General features: G+C 47.0%; 1 protein-coding gene across 2 annotated transcripts; it reads right to left on the reverse strand.

The window, feature by feature from the left end:
• Window positions 1–11: 11 nt before the first annotated feature.
• Window positions 12–20,581, reverse strand: AGXT2 (alanine--glyoxylate aminotransferase 2). 2 transcript variants are annotated; one of them, XM_044431517.1, is made up of 14 exons: window positions 20,485–20,581; window positions 18,376–18,461; window positions 16,538–16,722; window positions 14,704–14,827; window positions 14,362–14,456; window positions 12,543–12,636; window positions 10,760–10,853; window positions 9,795–9,895; window positions 9,482–9,574; window positions 5,468–5,600; window positions 4,327–4,415; window positions 3,726–3,875; window positions 3,196–3,294; window positions 12–1,084 (listed from the first exon to the last, which is right to left on the reverse strand). In XM_044431517.1, the coding sequence occupies exons 2-14, from the start codon at window positions 18,409–18,411 to the stop codon at window positions 971–973; spliced, it is 1,407 nt and encodes a 468-aa protein (XP_044287452.1). In that variant the 5' UTR covers window positions 18,412–18,461; window positions 20,485–20,581; the 3' UTR covers window positions 12–970. The 2 variants fall into 2 exon arrangements, with proteins under 2 accessions (XP_044287452.1, XP_044287451.1); XM_044431516.1 differs by lacking the exon at window positions 14,704–14,827 and adding an exon at window positions 15,075–15,183 and having other exon boundaries at window positions 20,485–20,559.
• Window positions 20,582–22,005: the final 1,424 nt, after the last annotated feature.

A 22,005-nucleotide genomic window follows, 5' to 3' on the forward strand; every position in this document is an offset into this window, starting at 1 on the left:
TGCTGCATGTTATGCAAGTAGGGCCTGGTTTGATTTCAATTTTTTAATCTGCCTTTTAATGCACATGGCGCCCTCATGAAGCAACTTGCAATAGTGGAAAAACATCAAGTTATACATTAGAATTAAACAGACTCATACACAGCAGCGGTGACTTGTAAGCATGAAATGCAATCTGGAACAAATTAATTGGCACATGTTTGAAAGGCAATGGTAATAAAGTGGTTGTACATATCTCCTTTGTGAGAGAATTCCAGGGGAATGGAGCCAACACTGAGAAGACTGTGTCATTGTCCCTGTCATCCCAGCGCCCTTGCTGCTGGGTCAGGGTAGAGCAACCTTAATGAAGTCAGTCCTTCAGATAGCATTGGTCAGGTATGCTCATCACATGCCGTTGTGCATGGGCAACACACTTCTGGCTACACGTGCAATGACGTGTTCAGGCAGAGTGCCTAAACGTCGGAAATGGAGGGTGTGCTACTTGAAAGATGGCACTGGCTCTTTCCTGCTCACAGAATAGGTGAGGCAGGCAAGGCGGTATGGTCATCGCTTCCCTGCCTTGTTTACAAAAGTTAAATCCTGTTTGGTGGGAAAGGGAGGGCTCTTCCATATCCCCAACCAAAGCTGTTTACTGGCTTTGTAAAAATGGCAACAAGCTGTGGGCTCAGAAACCACACAGGCATCCTATGTTCTGATAGACAATTCTTAGCCAGCAAGGGAAACCGGTGCCCAAGGACTGTTTCCATTTATAGCTGCCTGGTGCTAGATAGGAAGTCGAAATGGGCATGTGCCAATTAGTTTCTAGCTGCACAGAGGGGAGCAGTGCCCCATATGGTGGCTGCATTCCCAGTGGTGTTTCTCACAGTAAACCTGTCAAAACACTTCTCATTTGTCAGCTGCAGAGTTTTAATTACAGGAATAGATAACTTCTAGCACGAAGTTAGTAGGCATCCAGCAGAGCACTTGCGAAATGCTAATTTGCAGCTGCTCTTCTTTCTTTATGTCTTGTTAAGGCTGCATGAAAAACTTCCAGAAAAAAATCCGCATCTTCCTTAGTGATGCACATTGGAGGTTTAATTCTAATGGTCTGCAGAGATGGAGAGAAAGAAGTTTACAAAAACACTGCAGGTTAGTCCTGCTTTACCTCCTGCCCTCCGATTAGGAGCAGATCTTTATGTGCGAGGGTTGTGAGCTCCATTCAGTTCCGGCACTCTAAACAAACTCCTCAGCTCAGAACTTTTTGGCCGCACCAGGGTTTGAATGATGAATCTTGATGCGGGTGGAGTGAAGGCGGGAATGGGTGCTAATAAAAACGAACTACCGTGGTGCCTCATACTTTGAACCACTATAGCTTTGAACCATCCAGAGTTCGAATGTTAGAATCAAGATAAAATTGCTCTGCGGTTTGAACAACGCTTCTAAGTTCGAACTGCAAGCAAAGTGAAAAAAATGCAGCAGCAAAAATGCCATCAGTTGTGTGTCCAAGTTTGGGAAAAAAAATAATACAGTAAAAGACATACTGCCATTAATCCCCCTCAAAATACTCCCCCTCGCTTCGAGCACACCCCATTGTCCTTGGCACTTTGTGAAGCAGTTCTGGAAGTCCTTTTTTGTGAGTGTCTTTAGTTGCACCATCGTAGCTGCCTTGATGTCCAGAATTGATTCAAAAATTGCCAGAAGTGTGTGTTTTGAATCAGAGGTTGCTGGAAGTGTGCGTTTTGAAATGGAAGTCGCTGGAAGTTGTGTGTTTTGAATCAGAGGTCGCTGGAAGTGTGCGTTTTGAAACGGAAGTCGCTGGAAGTGTGCGTTTTGAATCGATTCAGAACATTGAAGTAGCCACAACAGCGAACTAAAGACACTCACAAAAGAGGACTTCCAGAACAGCTTCAGAAAGTGGCAAGAACGATGCGGTGAGTGTGTTTGAAGCGAGGGGGAGTATTTTGAGAGGGATTAATGGCAATGTGTCTTTTACTGTGATTTTTTAATTTAAACATTCACCATATTTTTGATCACACTTCGTATATAACCTTGAACTTAATTCATTTCAGGATTTGCTGTTTTGAGTTTATCAAAATGGGAATTTTAGGGTCTGGGAACGGATTAATTCATTATTATATTAATTTCTATTATTTCTAATGGGGAAAATTGATTTGGACTTCAAGCAATTCCGAGTTCAAACGGCCTTCTGAAATGAATTAAGTTCGAAGTACGAGGCCCCCCCGTATATCTGGAAGGCCTTCTGTGCTGAAGCCATGCAAGTCCTGCTACTAGAAAAGTTGAATCAATGTAAAATGAACAGTGAAATGCTTTTTTGTATGTTCATCTGAGTCATCACACTGTCCATAAAATCCCAAGAGCCTGTCCTGGTTAGCTACCACCAACTTAGACCCTATCAGCATATCTGCAATGTCATGGTTCCTTGCCCATGATGCATCGCTTTAGATTCACTTCCATGAAAGCATCCTTGCAATTTAATCTCTCGTTCACCCATTTTGGAGATGATCATCAGCAAACTTGACCATCTTACTGCTTATTCTCTAACTTAGGATCCTATGTGAACAAGTTAAGCCATTGGTAGAAGTTCAAATCCTTGAGGGAAATCACTCAAGGATTTGAAGCTCTCCATTCCTCTACTGTGAGAACTGCCCCCATATTCTCACTCTGCTTCTATCCTTTAATAAGTTGAGCCAAAAGTAGCTCCTCTTCCCTTTTAAATACTGTAGCTCCTCTTCCCTTTTAAATAAAGAATCATAAATTTGTAGAGTTGCAAAGGGCCAGAATGCCACCGGGTCCAACTCTGCTCAGCACATGAAACCAAGTTAAGTCATCCCTTGCTCAATTGTCTTTGCTAAGGGCTTTATCAAAAGCTGTTGCTTAGTAAATGTCACTAAACAAGCTACCAGCCCACCTAGAGCTTGTTGATACTCTCAAAGAACAGTACAAATTTAGTTAGACAAGGACTTACCTTGGCTAATCTTGCCCTATATCAAGCATGGGCAACTTGCAGCCCTCCAGATGTTTTGCTCTTCAGCATCCATCAGCCATCACCACTGGCTGCACTGATGGGAGTTGTAGGTCAAAAACATCTGGTAGCCCACAAGGCATTCAGCCCAGTTCTATGTGATTAATAATAGGCTGATGTTGCCACTGAATGTGTGTGTGTGTGAGTTTCACATGTCTAACAAGAATATACGATACCTGGAAATGTATTCCTCCTTTCCCAATTAGCACTCCCATATCTTTGCAGTCCTCCATGATCTCATTCACTTCTTCAGCTGGAAGAGGCTGGCGAGTTTCCTACAAAGAACGACTAAGCTTTAATTTCCTCTTCTTGATTATTTTTATTCAAGCCCATGAGAAATGACTACAGTGCAGACAGAAAGCAAGCCGTGGTTCGCCACTGCTCTAGTTACTAGACAGGGAACCTGCATAAATGCATATTCACACGCCCAAGTCAACAATGCAGTGTGTTGGTCCAGAAAACCACAGCATGGGCACAATCCGGTGTTCCCGTGCAACCTGCTCCAGCTCAGCAGCAGCTCCTCTGCTTTGTCACAGAAGGCTCTGCGAGGACTGGCTAATCACCAGCCCAGTAACAACATGCAGAAAGAAGTACCAGCTTCATCCCTGGTTTCTGGGAAGCAAGTGCTCAGACATGCAGGATGGACAGACTCCACTCATGTAAGATGCAATACAAAAATTCAAGACCCACACAGCATGTTCCTGACCTTATTCTTGACCATCTGTATGCCAATCATAAGCCCTTTTCCACGGACATCTCCAACGATTTCAAATTTATCCCGTAGCTTAGCAAGCTCCAAGAGCAAATGTGTTCCCACATTCTTGCTGTTTTCCTGCAAACCATCTTCTGCTATTATCTGAGCAAACACACATGCACAAAACAGACAGGAAAGCATCAAAGACACTGAATTAGCACCAATCAGGCACATTTAACTCTAAAAGAATAGCAGAACTGTACACCATTACTGCTATTAAATCCTTGTCTCCCAGTCACTATAAGGGAACACTTGGCACAAGGGTGGGAAACTTGCTGCCCTGGCAGTGTTGCTAGACTACAACTCCCATCAGCTCTAGACAGGACAGTAAAAGATGTTTGGAGTTATGACCAAAATCTGGAGGGCCACCTGTTTCCCAGTTCCTGATACAGAGGCAGGTGTGTGTTGGGGTAGGGGGGTTGTACATATGTCAGGGCACCAGCAATGACAGCAGACCGCTGAACTAGTCCAAATCTTTTAGCCATGAGCATAGCATTACAGGGATGAGGCAAGCTTGTTAAAAACATAAAGAAATGGGTTGTCAGTTTCTTACATCCAGAACAGCAGAACTAGCCACACAGGCCACTGGGTTCCCTCCAAATGTGTTGAAATGGATGGTTTGCGCCAAGGCATCCATGATCTCTAAAAAGAAAGGTCATTCGTGTTAAAAATTCATGCATTGCATGGGCTCACTGAAGACTGTAGCTGAGACAAGGTCCTAGAGCCTATGGCCAATGCACTGGCGAATTTACGAATGACCAAACAGAAATACAGAAAATGGATTTTTAAAAACCCAGGTCAAACCAAATGGCAGAGTTAGCATGACCAAGTGCCCAACATTTATTTAGCTTATTCTGAAATTAAATTTGACACATTTTGCGCAGCTACAGAGCTCTACAAGAGTCAGATTTGGAGGCAAAGCAAACTAAATCAGACCTTTTTAGTGTTCTGTAGTATGACTGCTGCCATTTTGTTTTTAAAACAACTGGGTTTTTTTTTTCAGACCCCCCTCCCTGTCTGGAGTGTGTAGCAACCCATGATGGGAGGAAGCAGCAGAACAAAAATGCTCCGACCTCTCCCCCGTTACTCACCCTTCCCACCTGAAGTGCCAAAGGAGGCACCGTCATGCAGCAATCAGTGACAGGATCCCCGAGAGGCTCGGCTGTCATGACAACACTCCCAGTCATTGAGGACCATTAATAGGGCAACCCAAAGCATATTCCGTGGTACCTTGGCTCACGCACTCAATCCGTTCCAGGACTCTGGTCGTGACCCAAATTGGTCGTGAGCCAAGTCAAATTTCCCCATAGGGTTCAATGTAAATAAGGTCAATCCATTCTGTAACTATTTTTTTTAATCACAAAATGTGAAGCAGGAGCGCTGTGGTGGGGAGATGGGCGCGATCACGGGCGCGCTTGGGGGTATCTCCCATCTCCCCCCTCCCCAGCGGATCCGCGATCTTCACCTGATGCAGAGTTCACAACCTGAGGCAAATTTTTTCAGAAATTTCTGAAAATTTCTGAAATTTGATCGCTCATCAGCAGCCCTTCAGGACTGGGATGGCTGGACTCGGAGCAGCACTGGAGTATCACCAGGCCCTCAAAAACAAGGAGGATGCAATGTGCCTTCTTCACATGGGAGAAAGAGCTCTGGGCCTGCAGCAGACACATTTGAAGCGTGAAAGCCACTCGCACCTGGCTTCGTGACAACGGCTGCCACTGGAAAGCCGCCACCCATTCCCTTTGCCATGGTAACAATGTCAGGAACCACATCATGTCCTTGAAATCCCCAGAAATGGCTGCCCGTTCGGCCAAATCCAGTCTGGACCTTCAGCAAACAAGGAGAAAAGCGGTTGCTTTTAGATTTCAGGCTTTTTCACACAGGACAGAGTCTATCATCTATCTATCTATCTATCTATCTATATCTATCTATCTATCTATCTATCTATCTATCTATCTATCTATCTATCTATTTATTTAAAGTTTTTATATGGCATCCCCATTGCTACACAGCCTCGGGATGGCTCACAATAAGAAATAAATAAAACAAATAGAATTACAATTACAATTAAAACTTGGAAACACACTGGCTGCATAATTACATCTATAAATATTAAAGATTATTAAAATACTGTTAATCTCTGGGGAGCGCATTCCACAGATGGGGCGCCACCGCAGAGAAAGCCCTCCTCCGGGTACTTTGCTTCCTGATATCTCTTACGGAAGGCTCCCGGAGGAGAGCCCCTGCTGCCAATCTGAAGGGGTGGGAGGGCAAATATGGCCGCAGGTGTTCCTCCAGGTATCTGGGTCCCAAGCCATTAAGGGCTTTATAGGTAATAACAAACACCTTGAATTGAGCCCGGCCTTCAATGGGAAGCCAGTGAACCTGGTAGAGGACTGGGGTTATATGAGAATAACGCCCAGTCCCTGTCAGCAACCTGGCTGCTCTATTTTGCACCATCTGAAGTATCCGGACTGTCTTTAAGGGCAGCCCCACGTAGAGCACATTACAAAAATCCAACCGGGAAGTAACCAATGCATGCGTCACTGTTGCTAGGCAGTCGTCCTCCAGGTAGGGACGCAGCTGATGGATCAGCCGAAGCTGATGGAAAGCGCTCCTTGCCACTGCCAACACTTGAGCTTCCAACGTCAGCTCCGGGCCGAGGAGCAATCCCAAGCTGCGGACCTCGTCCTTTAGAGGGAGTGCAACCCCATTCAGGACAAGATCCAAGTCACCTATCCAGGAGTTCGAACCACCTACCAGCAGGACCTCTGTCTTGTCTGGACTGAGCTTCAGTTTATTGGCCCTCATCCAGCCCATTACCTCAGCCAGGCACCGGTTCAGTACAGCCACTGCCTCACCTGGATTGGTTGAAAACGAGAGGTAGAGCTGGGTATCATCAGAGTACTGATGATTCCGCAGCCCACACCTCCGGATGACATCTCCCAGCGGTTTCATGTAGATGTTGAAAAGCAAGGGGGACAGAATAGACCCCTGCGGAACTCCATGGCATAACTGCCATGGCGCAGAGTCATAGTCCCCCAGCACCACCTTCTGGAATCAACCATTGAGATAGGAGCGGAACCACTCCAAAGCAGTGCCTCCGACTCCCAATCCCGCTAGCCTATCCAGAAGGATACCATGGTTGATGGTATCGAAAGCCGCTGAGAGGTCCAGCAGAACCAACAGAGACACACTCCCCCTGTCCCTCTCCCTGCACAGGTCATCATACAGGGCAACCAAGGCAGATTCAGTACCATACCCGGGTTTGAAGCCGGACTGAAATGGGTCCAGATAATCATTCTCATCCAAGAGAGCTTGGAGTTGTCCTCCCACCACCTGCTCCAGCACCTTGCCCAAAAACGGGATGTTGACCACCAGTCTATAATTGGTGGCCATCTCTGGATCCAGGGACGCCTTCTTTAGGACTGGCCTGACCACCGCCTTCTTTAGAGGGCCAGGCACCCGGCCGTCCTTCAAAGAGGTGTTGATGACCTCCCAGATCCAGGAACCAATCCAAGAGTCTATAGATAGGCACAAGCCTGGCATCATGGTGTGGCAAGGTCAGGCAGCAGCAGGGGGCCCATAGCCCTCAGAAAGACCCAATTTTGCTGACCCCTAAGACCCTCCTCACACCACCACTGCCACCCCCCGCCCCCTGGAGAGCTGCACTGGCAGGATGGGCTGAATGCCTGGCTCGGAAGCCAGGCAGTGTGAAGGCTGGGGAGTGGCCTGTGCCACAGGGCATCCCCCAGGATGCCTCTCTTCAGTTGCAGCTGACCTAAACTCACCAAGGATGGGGGGCTGCTCTGCACAGGAGGCATTCTGGGAGATCATAGAAGAGCTGGAAGGAGCCATGAAGGCCATCGGGTCTAAGCCCCTGCTGTTGCAAGACACCAATTTACACCATCCCATTCAGATGGCTGCCCTGTTTCGCCTTGAATGTCTCTAGTCTGGGAAAGCCCACCACCTCTCCAGGCAGCTGGTTCCACTGGCATATTGCTCTGACAGTGAGGAAACTTTTCACCCACCACACAGTAAAGCTCTGTGAAAACTCTTGTGCCCCCAGAAGGCTTGGCTCTGAACAAGCAGCCCCTAAGAGGCAGGTGTTTGGCTGTGGCTGGCAGTGAGAGGCCAAGACGAGTGGTAGCAGCACAGGTGAGTGGATGGGGTGACCACGGGGGGAGGAGGGGAGGCAAGTGGGGAAGGTGTGGGGGCAGGAGGGGGAGCCGGGGAGGGTGACGAGGAGGAGGAGGGACCCTTGGTGGCACCGTGCCCAAGCGCATGCAGAAGTGTGGTGGTGGCCCTGGGATAGCCAAGGCTCTCTGGGCGAGTCACAAGGATTAATAGCTAAAACACAACATAATATAAAACCTTTAAATGTCTACAACAAAAGCAAACACAACGTAAACCCCAGCATCCATATTAAGCAGCAGGCTATAGAGCCAAAAACATAATCAAACCTTTAACAAACAAAATTGAAGGACTACAACCTCTGGGGAATTCTTTTTAAGTTATTGGGTGCTCAGACAACTTGCCAGGCCAGTCTGCCTGGGAAGGCATTCCGCAACCAGGGAGCCACCCCCGAAGAGGCCTCTCCGTAGCACCCACCTCACCTCCTCTGAGGGGCTCCCTGAGGCAGCACTCTGCAAGGAGCATGCAAGAGCAATCCTTGTGCTACCTGGCCCCAGGTCGCCCAGGGCTTTGCAAGTTGATACCGGCACTTTGGATTGAGCCCAGAGATTGACTGGAAGCTGGCGCAGTTCACAGATCATGGGCCTAACTTGAATGCCTCGACCAGTCCCTGCAGTCAATCTCAGTGCCCCGCTTTGAATCAGATGAATTTTATGGACCATTTTCAAAGACAGCCCCATGTATAACACATGGCAGGGATCCAAATGAAAGATGGCCAGAGAATGCATAGCTAGGAGAGCTTGGAGCTGTGTGCCCAAGCTGAGGAAAAGGCGCTCTGTGCCTCAAAGTCCACCTGTGCCGCCAGTGACAAGGCCGGATTCACATGCACCTCCAGGCCACACACCTGGTCCTTTAAGGGGACAGCAACCCCTCAGGCATCACTTAGCCAGTCAGAGGAACCTTCATCTTGCCTGGACTGGACTCTCACCCCCCATATTAGTGTGCCCAGCTGCGCATTCCAGCCACCCAGTGCCTTGCCTGGCTTTGATGTAAAGGAGAGCTAGAGCTGGGGGTCATTTGCCTACAGATGTCCCTTCAGCCTCAATCGCCCCAGAACCTTCACCAGCAACGTTACGTAGATGCTGAACAGCTCTGGGGACAGAACAGGGACCTGGGGGTCCTGTAGCATAAGGCACAGAGGAATAATACCTCTTCCCAATCTTCTGGTATCAGCCAGGCCATCCTTCTGCCTTCCAACAAACAGCTCAGGCAGAAGGATGCCAGAGGCAGTGCCAGTGAATCGCCAGGGCTCACTCCTTGCAGCCATCAGTTCTGTGCAGGAAACTATGCACACCTGGTAGGTACGTTCGCACATGTGATGTGTGCCTGCAGGTGTTTCACTCTGCAGTGCAGAAAGGGCAACAATGCTCGTGTGGAAGCTTCTGCGCCTGATGGCCTGCTCCAGTCCCTAAGTGTCCAAAGGGACAGGAAAATATCTGCAGCTTGGAGCGGCCATGGCTCCTGCACTGCAATCTACACACATCGTTCAGCTGGGCAGTTACTCTGATACTCACTTCATCTGCAATGCACACTCCTCCTCTTTCACGGACCAGCTGATAAGCCTCCTTTAGGAATCCCTTGGGATACTGCACAGCTCCATTGACACCCTGGAAAAAGTGTACATAAAGAGGAATTCAGCAGGAAGGGCTGCTGCTTGCACAACCTGGGAACCTGGTTTTTCACTGCTGAATAAGTGCAGTGCATTTTAAGTGCTGCTGGCATATCAGCTCCTCCAGAGGAAAAAAAAGAAAGAGGTAGGCCAGGCCAAAGACAAATTTGTCAACCTTGTAAAAGTGCCCTGCAGTCACCCAACTAAAAACTCCTTACTTGAATAGGCTCAGCAATAAATCCAGCTAATGCCTTTGGAACACAAGTCCTTAACGTGTCTCTGAGTTGCTCTACATACTGGCCCTTTGCATGGCAAGAACCTGCAATGAAAAAAGAAAGCAGCATGTTCAAATGGGATGAAGACCAAGGATGCTAACCTTTGAGAAGCATCTGCCATGATTCTGGAAGACTGGCAGGATGCATGCTTTCCCTGCCATCCATTTCCCCCTCCATTCTTTACCTGCATTATCACAGGGAACGGAAGGGAACTTGCCCCTTCATTTTTCTAAAACCTTTTCCTACATATGGGGTGCAGCATTCCTTGCAGAGTGCGTTTTATGAAGTTCCCTGTACTTGTTCTACCTTCCCACTCAAATTCTGCTGCAATCACAGCAGAACAATGATGAAGCATTGCGAGATTCATGAGGAATCTGTTCCATGGTCAAATAGCTCTGCTTTCTATGATCATCAGGGAGACATTGCAAAGGCGCTGCTGTGCCTGAACATTAAATGCATGTTCATATATGCACAAGGTCATTCACTGCAGTCCTGATGCTGCCTTATGTGCAATGCGCTGCTGTCAAAGGGATGTGCACTGAATGCCAACCCACACTCTGGCCACGTGGGTTGTGCTGTTATTCCTGGGTTATGCTGTTACAGGAGAAGAATGCCCACTGAAAGGGGCCCATCCCTGAAAGTTTTACTTTATGCACAGGAGTAAATGCTGAGTGATGTACTTTAAAAGTAGGAGACGCTAACATTCAAATGCAGAACCCTTTTGTTAAAGGATATTATGCACCAATACTGGGAAAAATCTTGCCAAACAGTTAGATGAACTAGCCCTGTGTGGTACAGGGGGCCTATATAATGTCCACATGCACCAGGCTCTTCCAGTTTACAGCCCTAATCCAGTGTTGGTCACTATTTCCTTTTACCTGTGTATAAAAAAATCTCATTAAACCCACCTGGAGAACAGGTGCATTTTCGAATTGTTTGCACTGGAGAATCTCGACAATAGCTTCCTCCCCAGGGGCCAGAAAAAACATCAGGCAACATGGTCTGAAAAAGAGAGGAAAGATTTTGACATCAGAAGTCTCTGTAACATGGTATATTTAACTTTACATATATAATGTAATATGAGTATTATCAAATATTTTAACTAAATTCACAATGGGATGTCACAACTGGGACAGCAGGATGTGTGGAAATGAGCTCCTGAGCTTCATATGAAAGGACTGAGTTCACCCTATATTTGAAAACATTTTTAAAAACACAGGCACACAGTACAGAAATGGAATAAAGATGGATTGAAGTGATGGTTACTAACCTTGCATAGTTGAAAATATACCCCTGTGCTTTTAAAAACCTGCTTGCAACTGTGGCAGGACTGAGCCAGCCCCCTGCAGAAGGGTTGTTAAATAGCCAATTGTGGGAAAAACAGAAGATAAGCCCAGGGAGATAGGAAAGGAGAGAACCACGATCAAAGAGCAGTCTGCAAGTCATACTGAATGGCGGAAACCAAGAAACAGATGCCGACTTGTATATTCTTGACAGATGTACCAGTCTTTCAACAGACGAGATGATGCTTCTGCTACAAACATCTCTTCTCAAAAAGACCTGATTTTTATCCGATGTATTAACAAATGGTTGGGAAAAACAGGTGCACTTCTAAAATGATTTTTTCTCCTGTTGAACCAACAACAGAAGGAAAATGAATAGACCTCTAACAATAAAAGATGATTTTTATTGATCATTTCCAGGAAAGTAGCCATGCTAGTCTATTGCAATGGAAACAACCAAGAGTCATGTACTACAGTAAAGACCAATGAATTTGCTCTGGCATAAGTCTTCATGGACCCTGTTCATGAAAGTTTATGCCACAGTAAATGTGTTGGTCATTAAGGTGCTACCAGATTCTCCGTATTTATAACCACCCCAACTGTATGACCCAAACTGCACAGTGCAGCAACCCAAAATTTGTTAAATGGTGGATCACACTGAATAAAGTGCTTGTTCTTGATGCCCAACCATTTCTGCACCATTTGTTTACTGTGACATCCAAACACCAAATTGTGAGTTGCCAGAAGAATAACCCAAGCTTGTTAACTGAAGAACAAACCATGGCTTAACAGTTGGTCTATTTCTCCCTCAACAACCCTCTGTTCCAAGTTCAGACATCACCATAAACAACCCAGTGAAGGCATGTCCCTTGGTTGTTTAGCTCAGCGGGAGCAAACAGAATCCAGCACACTTGCCCTGGATAGTGTAATGTACAAGCCAGGCCAGTGTCTTCAGTCAAAAACTGAGCTACATTCTCATTTTGCACACTTGGTGTGACTTAAGCTTGCACATTCCTATATTGACATACCATTGGCATGACACTTAAAAGTACCACTTCCTCACTTACCAAGAACACTGTAAGATGTGTCTAGTCTTTGAATTTAGAAATGTTGGGCAAATAAAATGGTCACTCCACAAATGATATTCCAAAAAGAACACAGTGGTGTAATAGTGGGCTGGGATCCGGGTGATCCGGACTTCAGTCCCTGCTCAGCCATGATGCCCACTGGGTGACTTCAGCCAGTCACTGACTCTTAGCCTAAACTACCTCATACAGAAGTACATGGAGAGGAGGGAGATCAGGGTACCTCCTCGGCCTCCTTGGCAGAAAGGAGGAATATATATGTAAAAGGAAGGAAGCAAGGAAAAGAGAGAGGGAGGGAAGGGGAGGGGAAAGACAAAACTCACCGTTTGGCAGCCGAACCCACTGGGAACGTTATGCTTGTAATTTATAATGTTTGTCAAGCCCATTGTGGTAGGACTACTCCCATGGTAGCTGCCTCTGTGAAAGAACATAATGTTGGATTCTAGTCCTTCCTGTTCATCTCCCTGCTGATGCTTTTACAAATCAGAGCCTTAGGACCTGCATTGGTCCATCACTTAAGAAGAAATTGGAATTGGAGCCCAAAACACCTGGCTGGTCACAGTGCCCATGCCATTGTAATTCAGGAATTGCTGTCATTACTGATAGGCCTTTCCAGTTTGACATGAAGCTCTGTTTGACACGAAGTTTCAGTTTGACTCTTGTCTGGGTTTGCACAATACAACAAGCCAGAGTATGGGCTGAGGCTGTGTTGAGTGGGGGTTGCTGTTGATTAGTGGATCGTTTTTATTTTTTTGGTGAGAACCCAGCCACACTAAGAACTCATGGGTTTTAATCTCAAACAACGGGAGTTGCTGAGCTGTGAGCTGTGGATTGTTCATGGTGAACAAACCATATTTTGTTAGTACAGCTGGGTTCATATAATACAGTAATTCCAGTTCAATGACATGTTTGGATGTATATATGTTCTATCTGTTTCAACAATTCAAGATATGCAAATGACACTACATTACTGGCAGAAAACAGCAGCAAATTAAAGCAACTCCTGGTGAAAGTGAAAGAAGAAAGTGCAAACATAGTCCTGCAGCTAAGCATGAAGAAAACAATAATTATAACTACAGAAAATTATACAATCTGAATGGCATCAGTGGAGAAACTGAGATTGTGAAATGAAATGAAGGAACTAGAACAGACCACCAAGTGTAAGGGTATTTCAGTGGAGACCAAGGCCAAGATCATGAATACTGCTGTATTCCCGACCACTATGTATGGGTATGAAAGCTGGACAGTGAAGAAAACTGACTGGAACGAAACTAATGCTTTCAAAAAGTAACCTGGATTGACAGAAAGATGAACCAGTGGATTCTAGATCAAAGCAAGCCAGAACTTGCCCTGGAGGCAAAAATTATGAAACTGAGGCTGTTGTACCTTGGGCGCATCTTGAGCAGGCAAGACTCACTGGAGAAGGCAAACATGCTAGGAAAACTCAAAGGCAGGCGAAGAGGCAGGGTTGACTTCATAAAGAAAGCCACAGCCTTCAGTGTAGAAGAGTTGAGCTGGGCTGCCAGGGGCAGGACAATTTGGCTGGCACTTATTCATAAGATCAGAAAAGTCAGAGATAACTGGACAGCATGGAACAACAGTATGTGCTGTCAATTGATGGGTTTCTATGCAAGCGGCTTTATACTATGTACAATACTGTATCTCTATGGTTTTTAATCTTGTAAGCCAGCCAGACAACTTTGGCTATTGGTGGTTTAGAAATCTAATGAAATCCACACTCAACCCATGCTCAACCGGTACTCTGAACTCTGACTGTAGCATTAACCAGGTCAAAGGCACATAGTAAGAAAATCTGCATTTTTAATAGGAGGTTCAGAAGGCAGAAAGCTCCTAGCCATTAGTTCCCATTAATAGACAATTCCGGGCTATTAATCAGCAATATACCTAGCAAAGGACTAGTTGGACAGCTGGCCAGCAACATAACAATATGGTCTGAAAATATGCATGGGGATCCAGTCGGGCAGCCTTAGTTTCAGTAGAACGGGAAGACATTTGGCAGACTAGGATACCTGGACATATCGCCAGGCTAGTTACGGAATGTGGGAGGCTGAATAATACGTTTATGGAACATACAACATGGCACTCAGTCAAACAAATCACGATGCCATAGGACAAAATTACCTCAAAGAAATGATGTCAAAGTTGCGTGTAAAAACTCTTGCCATCAACATTGCCAAGTCATTGGCTTCAGAACCACTATTGGTTAAATAAATCACCTGGAACAAAGATTGTAATTGGAATGCGGGATTAGAGAGGAGACTGAAGTTAATCACAAAGCTTATTTTGATGCGCAGTTACCAATCCAACCAAGTGCAAACACAAAGCTCTAAATTAACTAAGACTGCCTTCTAAATGTTAAAATTTGCACTGGAATTCTGTCTTTCATTAACTATTCTAGCTTTCAGATGATTACCACTCAAGCATTTTAAGCTTAAATTCCTGAGGATGTAGCAAACAGCATACCTTTAAGGGTTCTGGAAGCAGCATGGTCAATTTCTCTGCATATTCTTGGATTGCTGGGTGCATATAGATACTGCTGGTGTGCCACAAGCGCCCAAGCTGTTTCTGCACCGCTGTTGTTAACTTCCTGGATGTGTTAGAAAAGGCGATAATTCATCATAAATCCAAGCTAGAGGAATATCACTCCCTCTGTACCAAACTCAAGAATGGAGCTCCAACATAGCCACTGTGAAACCAGAGAAGTTATCAGAATGCTCAGAGTATATTTCCCTCTTGTTCCAAAGAGGTGGGGGAGGGTTAGATGGCAACACAGGCAAAAGCAGAGCCTGTTTCAATTCAGTTAGAATGCAAATGTATTCAAAGTGAGTGCTCACAGTAGCAGCCACTGGAGATGAGGCCATTCTTGCCATCCTTATGTTGCCCCTTGTGATGTCAGGGTTGTGTCCATCCATTCTTTCGCACAGAGACTGGCTTATTAGCCCTCTGTAGAAAACAGAAAGGTGTTGCGGGCAGGCGATGGCACATCACCCGCCAGAAGATGCACAGGACCGCAATCTTGCGATGTTGTGACTGATATTATTATGGACTGTGGGGAAGTTTTCTGATGATGGGAAGCGTTCACAGAGTGGCCAGTTGTCGGAGAAGGACAGAAGAGGGGAGTGATTTATAACCAGAACGTATCAGGGAAGGAGGAGGCATGGGAGGCCGGCCAGGGACATCTGTCTGGTGTTGCTGTCCTGAACTCCAGAGGTGTAAACTGCTGGCAGCTGGAGTAGCAGGGGTGGCACAGGGGACGGGGGCATCCCAAGATTGGCTGCCAGGGCAAGGGGGCTGAAGGACCTGATCCTCTGGTGGGTCTTTTGTCTCCTCTGGACCTAGCTCTGGCTGGGGGTGCTCTTCCCTGACCAACAATTGAGACCTAAGGAGGCCCCATTACATAGATAATGCTGAATCAGGGTTGGATTTCTAGTTGTATTTGAGGTGGAGCATTAAAGAGTCCAGTTCCCTGAAGGATGGGGTTCTAAGTGGGTGGTTGTATTTTTGCACTTGGTCGCTATATTTTGTTTTCTGTTCCCATCCTGTTTTCTGTAACCTACTCTCCATCTCTCTCCTTTCTTAAATTTATTTATTTATTTGATTTATTGAAAACATTTTTATGCTGCCCCCATCGCGACAAAGCCTCGGGGCGGCTCACAACATAAATAAATTTATATTCCACATGTGTGTAGCGTCCAGGCGTGTGGCACTGCTGAATCTGGTGTCTGGACCACAGGGCAGAATCTATGAGTAGGGTGGAGACTGGACAAGAAAAGGGGGCTGAGGCAGGCCTTCAGTCCTCATTACAGGGTCTGTCGTATCGCTGTGCATGGTTGAGGAGATATGGGGGGAAAGCTGGGTATCCCGGCTTCTTTCAAGGTCTGATTGCTGAGTTCAGATTTCTGTTCCCCGACCTGTGAGCAACTTCTTTAGGTTTAGGAGCTGTCTGTCTGCAAAAAATTTAGGGTTTCCCCAAAATAACTGTATTCAGGGAGCCTGAAACAAGACAGAGGAGTCCATCTGGGGTGCCTGATGAAACCTAGGCCAACACAAGGGGATGCCACATTTCTATCTGCCCAGATCCGACTAGCATGGAGATGATTTGCTCCTCATTGGCTGTGCTCATGTCTCGTGGGCACTATGTGACCCCCAGGACACCTCTTGGATGATAACTCGCATGAATAATGGCTATGCGGCTGGGGGCTGATGGGTGTTGTAAGCCAAAATAGCCGGCGGCCACAAGCTACCCACCCCAGGCGAAAGCATTCACATTAGTCGGTGGGATTAACAGCATACTTACGGGTGGCAATGACCCACACTGACGGTGGCAATTCCCGCAAAGAGGTCGAGGTACCTCCGTCCTTCTGAGTCAAACAGCCACTGCATGTGCCCCTGACAAATCAGCAGGGGCTTCTTGTATATGGGGGACAGGGATGGGGAAACATTCTGTTTGTGGATCTGCAGCATACGCTCCAAGGGATAGGACTACAACCAGAAAATGAAAAACTTGATATATTTATGGATTCATTTCCATTCCAATGATGTGTCCCCAACATAGCAACACATTCAGGAGGTATGAGGGACCATGAAATAAAACAGCCCTGACATCTGAGATTTGCCTGCTGTGACAGCCTTCTGTGACTGTTCCTCTAACCCCGCAAGGTAGGACAGGATGCAAAGCATTCATTTGTCTCTGTTTTTCATTCCTTAACAGTATGGTCGGCATACTTGCCAAGCAGCCCAATACAAGCATAAAAGCACTCTCAGGCTGACCAAGGAAAGAAAATCAATTCCTGTTTGCAAGATATGCATTAAAGATGCTGAAAAACAGTCAGCTGATGGTTGACAGTGCTGAACAAATTTCAGTGGTCAGAAGACCACAGTGCATCCCCGGACCTATCCAGGGGCAGCCTCTCTCCAGCTATGCCACTAAATGTGCAGTGAAAAGGTAGAGATTTTCTTGAAAATCTTTGGAAGTAAAAGTTTGCTCCTGTGGCAGAGCAGGAATGCCTGCCTCCATATATCCCTACCAGACCATTCAGATATTCAGTGGAGGCCCTGGAGGCCCTTTTATTTCATATATTATTGAATTTTAATTTTAGATGTTATAGTTTTGATTTGACTATGGTTTTATTCTTCGTTAAAATATTATTTCCAGAAAGGGTGGAGTAGGAAGTGACTGGGTTCAGACATGAGAATCTATATGAACATGGGCTGAGTGCGGGTGATTGTTGAACCATGGATAGTTGCTGAGCTGTGCATTATCATGTCTGAACCCAGCTGTGCTAACAAACCATGGTTTGTTAACTACCAACAACACACAGTTAAGAATTGTATTCCAGAGACAGACACTAGCTTAATGGTAAAGTGAAGGGTAAATTTAATCACTAGCATCTTTAATTTAAAAGACTGGGTATCAGCAGATGTAAAATCTCAGGAAATTTCTGAGAGTTTCTTCCCATTAAAGTAGACAAAGCTTGGCTGGGAGGACAAATAAACAGCAGCTTGTATCACCCACACTCAAGAGCTGAGTGCAGGTTGAGTGTGGATTGTTTTTGAACAGTGAGGGCTGCTGAAAACTGGATTGTTGTGCTGTATGAAGCCAGCTGCAATAACAAAGCATGTTAACTATGAATGACCCATTGTTTCTTCTTGGGTTTTAAACTATGGGTTGTTCACCATGGTTCATTATTTCACTTGGATTCAGGCAACACAATAACCCATGTTCCGCATTAAAGCATGGTCCAACAACAACCCCTGTTCACTCATGCAGGGCGGATGATCACGTTATTTGAGCTCAGTCACTGTCCCATGAATGGCAAACTGCCCTGCCTCAATGAAGGACAGATCCACAGTACAGAAACGCATTGGGTGCATCCAGACTCATTAAGTTACATTCAGTTCCCACTGATTTCAAATAACTTACAGAGCCATCTCTCATATGTATACTCAGAGGTCCTACCGAGTTCAATGGGGCTTATGCCTAAGCAAGAGTGTACAGAGCTGTGGCTTTAGCATGGATCAAAGTTAGTATTTCTGTATATTATGCACAGAGCTTTTTTGAGAACTAGTAACACAGGGAAGTTATGATTGGGCAGCTTATCCTTACAATACAGAACTAGCAACTCACACACGTACCTCATATTTTTCAGGTAAAAAGTCACAAGGAGGCATTTTTGATTGCCAGTTGAAAGAGTTTTTCCGTTCCTGTTGCCTATAGAGCTCTAATGGGGGGGGGGGGGGAATAGCAGAAAGGTAAAAACGTGTAAGTGGATTTTCCAGCCTTCTCGCTAGTATGCAGAGCTTGCACAGATACCAGAAGGACCATTTATGGTCCTCTCATTCCCCACTCCCATTGCTTTTTCCAGCATTTTTTCTGCCTGAAAGTATCTGTTAAGAAGGTCTGGTGGGACAGTGGCACAATGGTCACTTCCAGGGGGAGGTCTCCTCACGCTTACCGTCAGAAGTTACTTTACAGCTGTTCCCTTTTAAAATGGGGTTTCCACAGGAAAGCAAAATGATGAAAGAAGCAATGGGAAGAGGCAGGAGAGCGATGAGGACAAGCCAAAAAGTGTCTGGATCATACATGCCCGCCAGCAAAATTCCATGAACAGGGCAGGGCGACTGCATATGAAGCCTCATATACTCACTGGCTGGTAGCTTTGAGCTGCCCATGTGGAAGCACCATTAGACTCATAAAAGGGTTGCAAACCATCTTTTAGGACTAACCAGGGGCAGGAAACTTCTCCAGTTCTCCTTGATATTTGAAGCACCAGGATTTTGGCTTCCACAGATGGGTCAGTTTGCCCTCCCTCGAACTTCATTGCCTGGGCATGACCTTGGGCACTCATCAGGGCCCATGCAAAGCCACAGGTGGGCCTTCCTGGAACTGGCACCCTGCAGAGGTGCTGAGTTGCAACTCTCAGCATCTTTCTCCAGCCAGCTGGAAATTACAGTCTCAGATTGCAGGCTGCTGTGACTAATTTTGTGTGCATTGCCTCCAGCTAGTTCTGCTTCTTCTGCAGTAGCTACAAATACCCCTCCCCCCCGCCCATCTTGGGAGCAACAAAAGATGGAATCAAAATATGTTGCTGAAAGGAAGCTTTGCAAACACCCCGCACTGCAAGGAAGGATGAACAAATGACAGATAAACTCAAACAGGAGCAAGAGGCTGTTTTCAGTTCCAGAACTGTGCTTATAATTTTTATCACATGCAAATCTACTCCAGGTCTTCCTCAGGCTTCATCATTTTGACACTCTAATTTAGAGTTTTCCGGGGGGGGGGGTTGTTATTACTGCTGTTAAAGAATTCGGATCCCAGCTTACTGCGAATCCCTGGAAGACCTACTGGTAGTTTCAGTTTACCTCCCGCCTACCTACCGCTTGTCTAAGCCAGAAGCCCTGACAGTCCACAGTCCAAGTTGGTTTAAACCTGCACTGAGCCTTCGGCCCTCTTTCAGCTCTGCTGTCCTGTGATTCTATGGTTGCGAAAGGGTGAGATCAGCTAAGGACGCCTCCGTGTGAAGCTCCTTCCGCTTCTGTGTGATGCATGCGCGATTGCGGGCAGCGCACCTTTGCAAGGGTGATGCCCTGGCCAGACCCTGCAACGCAAGCAGGAGCGGCTCGTCGCTACGCTGGACGAAGGAGCCAAAATCCTGGGGCGTGAGCTCTTCCGAGATTCAGGCTCGCAACGTCTGCTAGCGGTCCGCGATCCAACATCCTCCTTTTGCAGACAAAGGAACCGAGAGAGGCGAGGGCAGGATCGGGCCCACTAACCGCTCGCCACGCAGCCTCTCGCTTCGCATTCGGAGATGGTCTGAAAGGGGGCTTGCGATGACGCAGAGTTTGCTGCCGCATTTAAGGAAGGGTTGGGGTTTTCTGGCGAGTTTCCCCATCGCCTTCCCCCATCTCGGCGAAGAGGGCGATGGTGCCACAGCGCCTATCCTTCGTCGTTCGCTCGTCGGGAAAGAAGCGGGGGGAGTGGGGCCCTCCTTAATTTCTAAGAATTTCTTAATTTCATTTGTTTCAGCAAACCTTCCCTTCAATATTTGCCGCGCATGAGCTGGACGCGGCTACTTAGGGAAATGCACTCTGCACATCCTCAGAAGTGCGCCCTTCGCGGTCCCCAGGGTTAATGTTCTCCACCCGTTCCAAATTCCGAGGCTGATCCGCCCAGGGCACCAGCTCTTCCTCCGGGTGGTCGTTCAGGCAGCAGGAAGCCCGTCTGTCTGTCCGCCGCCCCCTTACCTCTCCTAAAGGGAAGCCCCGCCGTGCTGGGTCTGTTCCCGGCCAGGAGCCGGGACAGACGCCGGAGAAAGAGGCCCCCTTCGAGCTGAGCCGCGACCACCATCCCCGCCGTAGTAGCCGCCGCCGCCGCCGCCGCCGCGGAAAGGGACAAGTTTCAGGTGGCACCAAGGGGCACCAAGGGGCACCAATGGCAGCCGAGCTGCAGCCGCCGCCCCCCTCGCCTCGGCCAGCGCGCTTCGCCTCGCTGCGCTGCTTCCACCTCCCCCTCCGCTCCTGCTCCTGCTCCAACCCGGGTTGGATTCCCGATTTTGCCGTGCTTCGGACAGACACATGAAAAGCAATGGGATCTCAGTTAGGGTCCTGAGTTGTGCGTCCCATTCTTTTCAGCTGCTCTTTTGCGCGCATGGGGTTTGCTGTAGCCAATCCAAGGTCTCGCGAAACCCGGATGAGACGCCTGTGGAGATGTGCGTGTCCCGTTACTACATGGCAGGGAGTAAGAAGAGAATTTCTTAGCATGTGCAGAGTGTGCTCCCTTTTCACTTCGGTGCTTTCTTATAATTAAAATATGATTTACACAGAACTCAAGGCTGCCTAGCCAGACCATCATGTCCAATCTGAGAAGTGTGACAGAGGCAATGTGGTGTAGTGGTTAGATTGTTGGAATGGGACTGGGGGGATCCACTAGTCCCCACTGGGTGACGCTGGGCTAATCCGTCTCAGCCTAACCTACTTCACAAGGTTGTTGGAACCATATCAAGAAGAGAATCGTGTTTGCGGCCTTGGGCTTCTTGCAGGAAAAGCAAGATGCAAATATGATTTATTACTTTATTACTGAGCAGCCTCTGACATCTTCTACATCTTGTTCTGTCTTGTCAGTGTGTGTGTGTCCTGAGCATGTACAGGGTGTTTTTCTCTCACACCCAGATAGCAGAGCCCTCCTGTTTCCACTCTCTTAGGGGACTTCCAGCAAGGGAAGACTTCCTCTCCCGTATTTCCCCACCACTGCTTCCATCTTACTGTGGAAAATAAGGAAAGAAAATTGTAGTGCTAGAAGCAGCCTTAGAATTAGCTTGCAAAACTGAATATAAATTATTATTATGAATACAGTTTATAATGCCAACTCTTAGAAAAACAGTGGACTATAAATGCAGTTCCACCCTTACTGCCTCACCTCGTGTTGTCTCCCAGTATCTGCCCTGGTTGTCTGTTGATCTCCACCTGCTCTGTGTTTGAGGACATTTGCCTTTTAACACTGTTTCCCAAATAATGTCCGTGAGAAAGACAAAAAAGGTCCCTCGGGAATTCAGCCGCAATGCTGAGGGGCATCGGAAGTGTTTTGCTGCCTGAGGAGGGACGGTGGTTGGTGGCCCCCGCAAATCAAAGTGCACTGTGCTCGAGGCCACGCAAGTAACTCTGGCACCTGAAGCGGAAAATCCTGCAAGCGGCCACCTCATTCCTTAGCAGCAGAAACGCATCACTATTGAATGCCACGTCAGCCCAGACGCCAGGGGACCTAATTCA

The sequence above is a fragment of the Varanus komodoensis genome, unplaced genomic scaffold (assembly GCF_004798865.1).
Source record: "Varanus komodoensis strain SLA01 unplaced genomic scaffold, ASM479886v1 scaffold22, whole genome shotgun sequence".
NCBI classification, from domain to species: domain Eukaryota; kingdom Metazoa; phylum Chordata; class Lepidosauria; order Squamata; family Varanidae; genus Varanus; species Varanus komodoensis.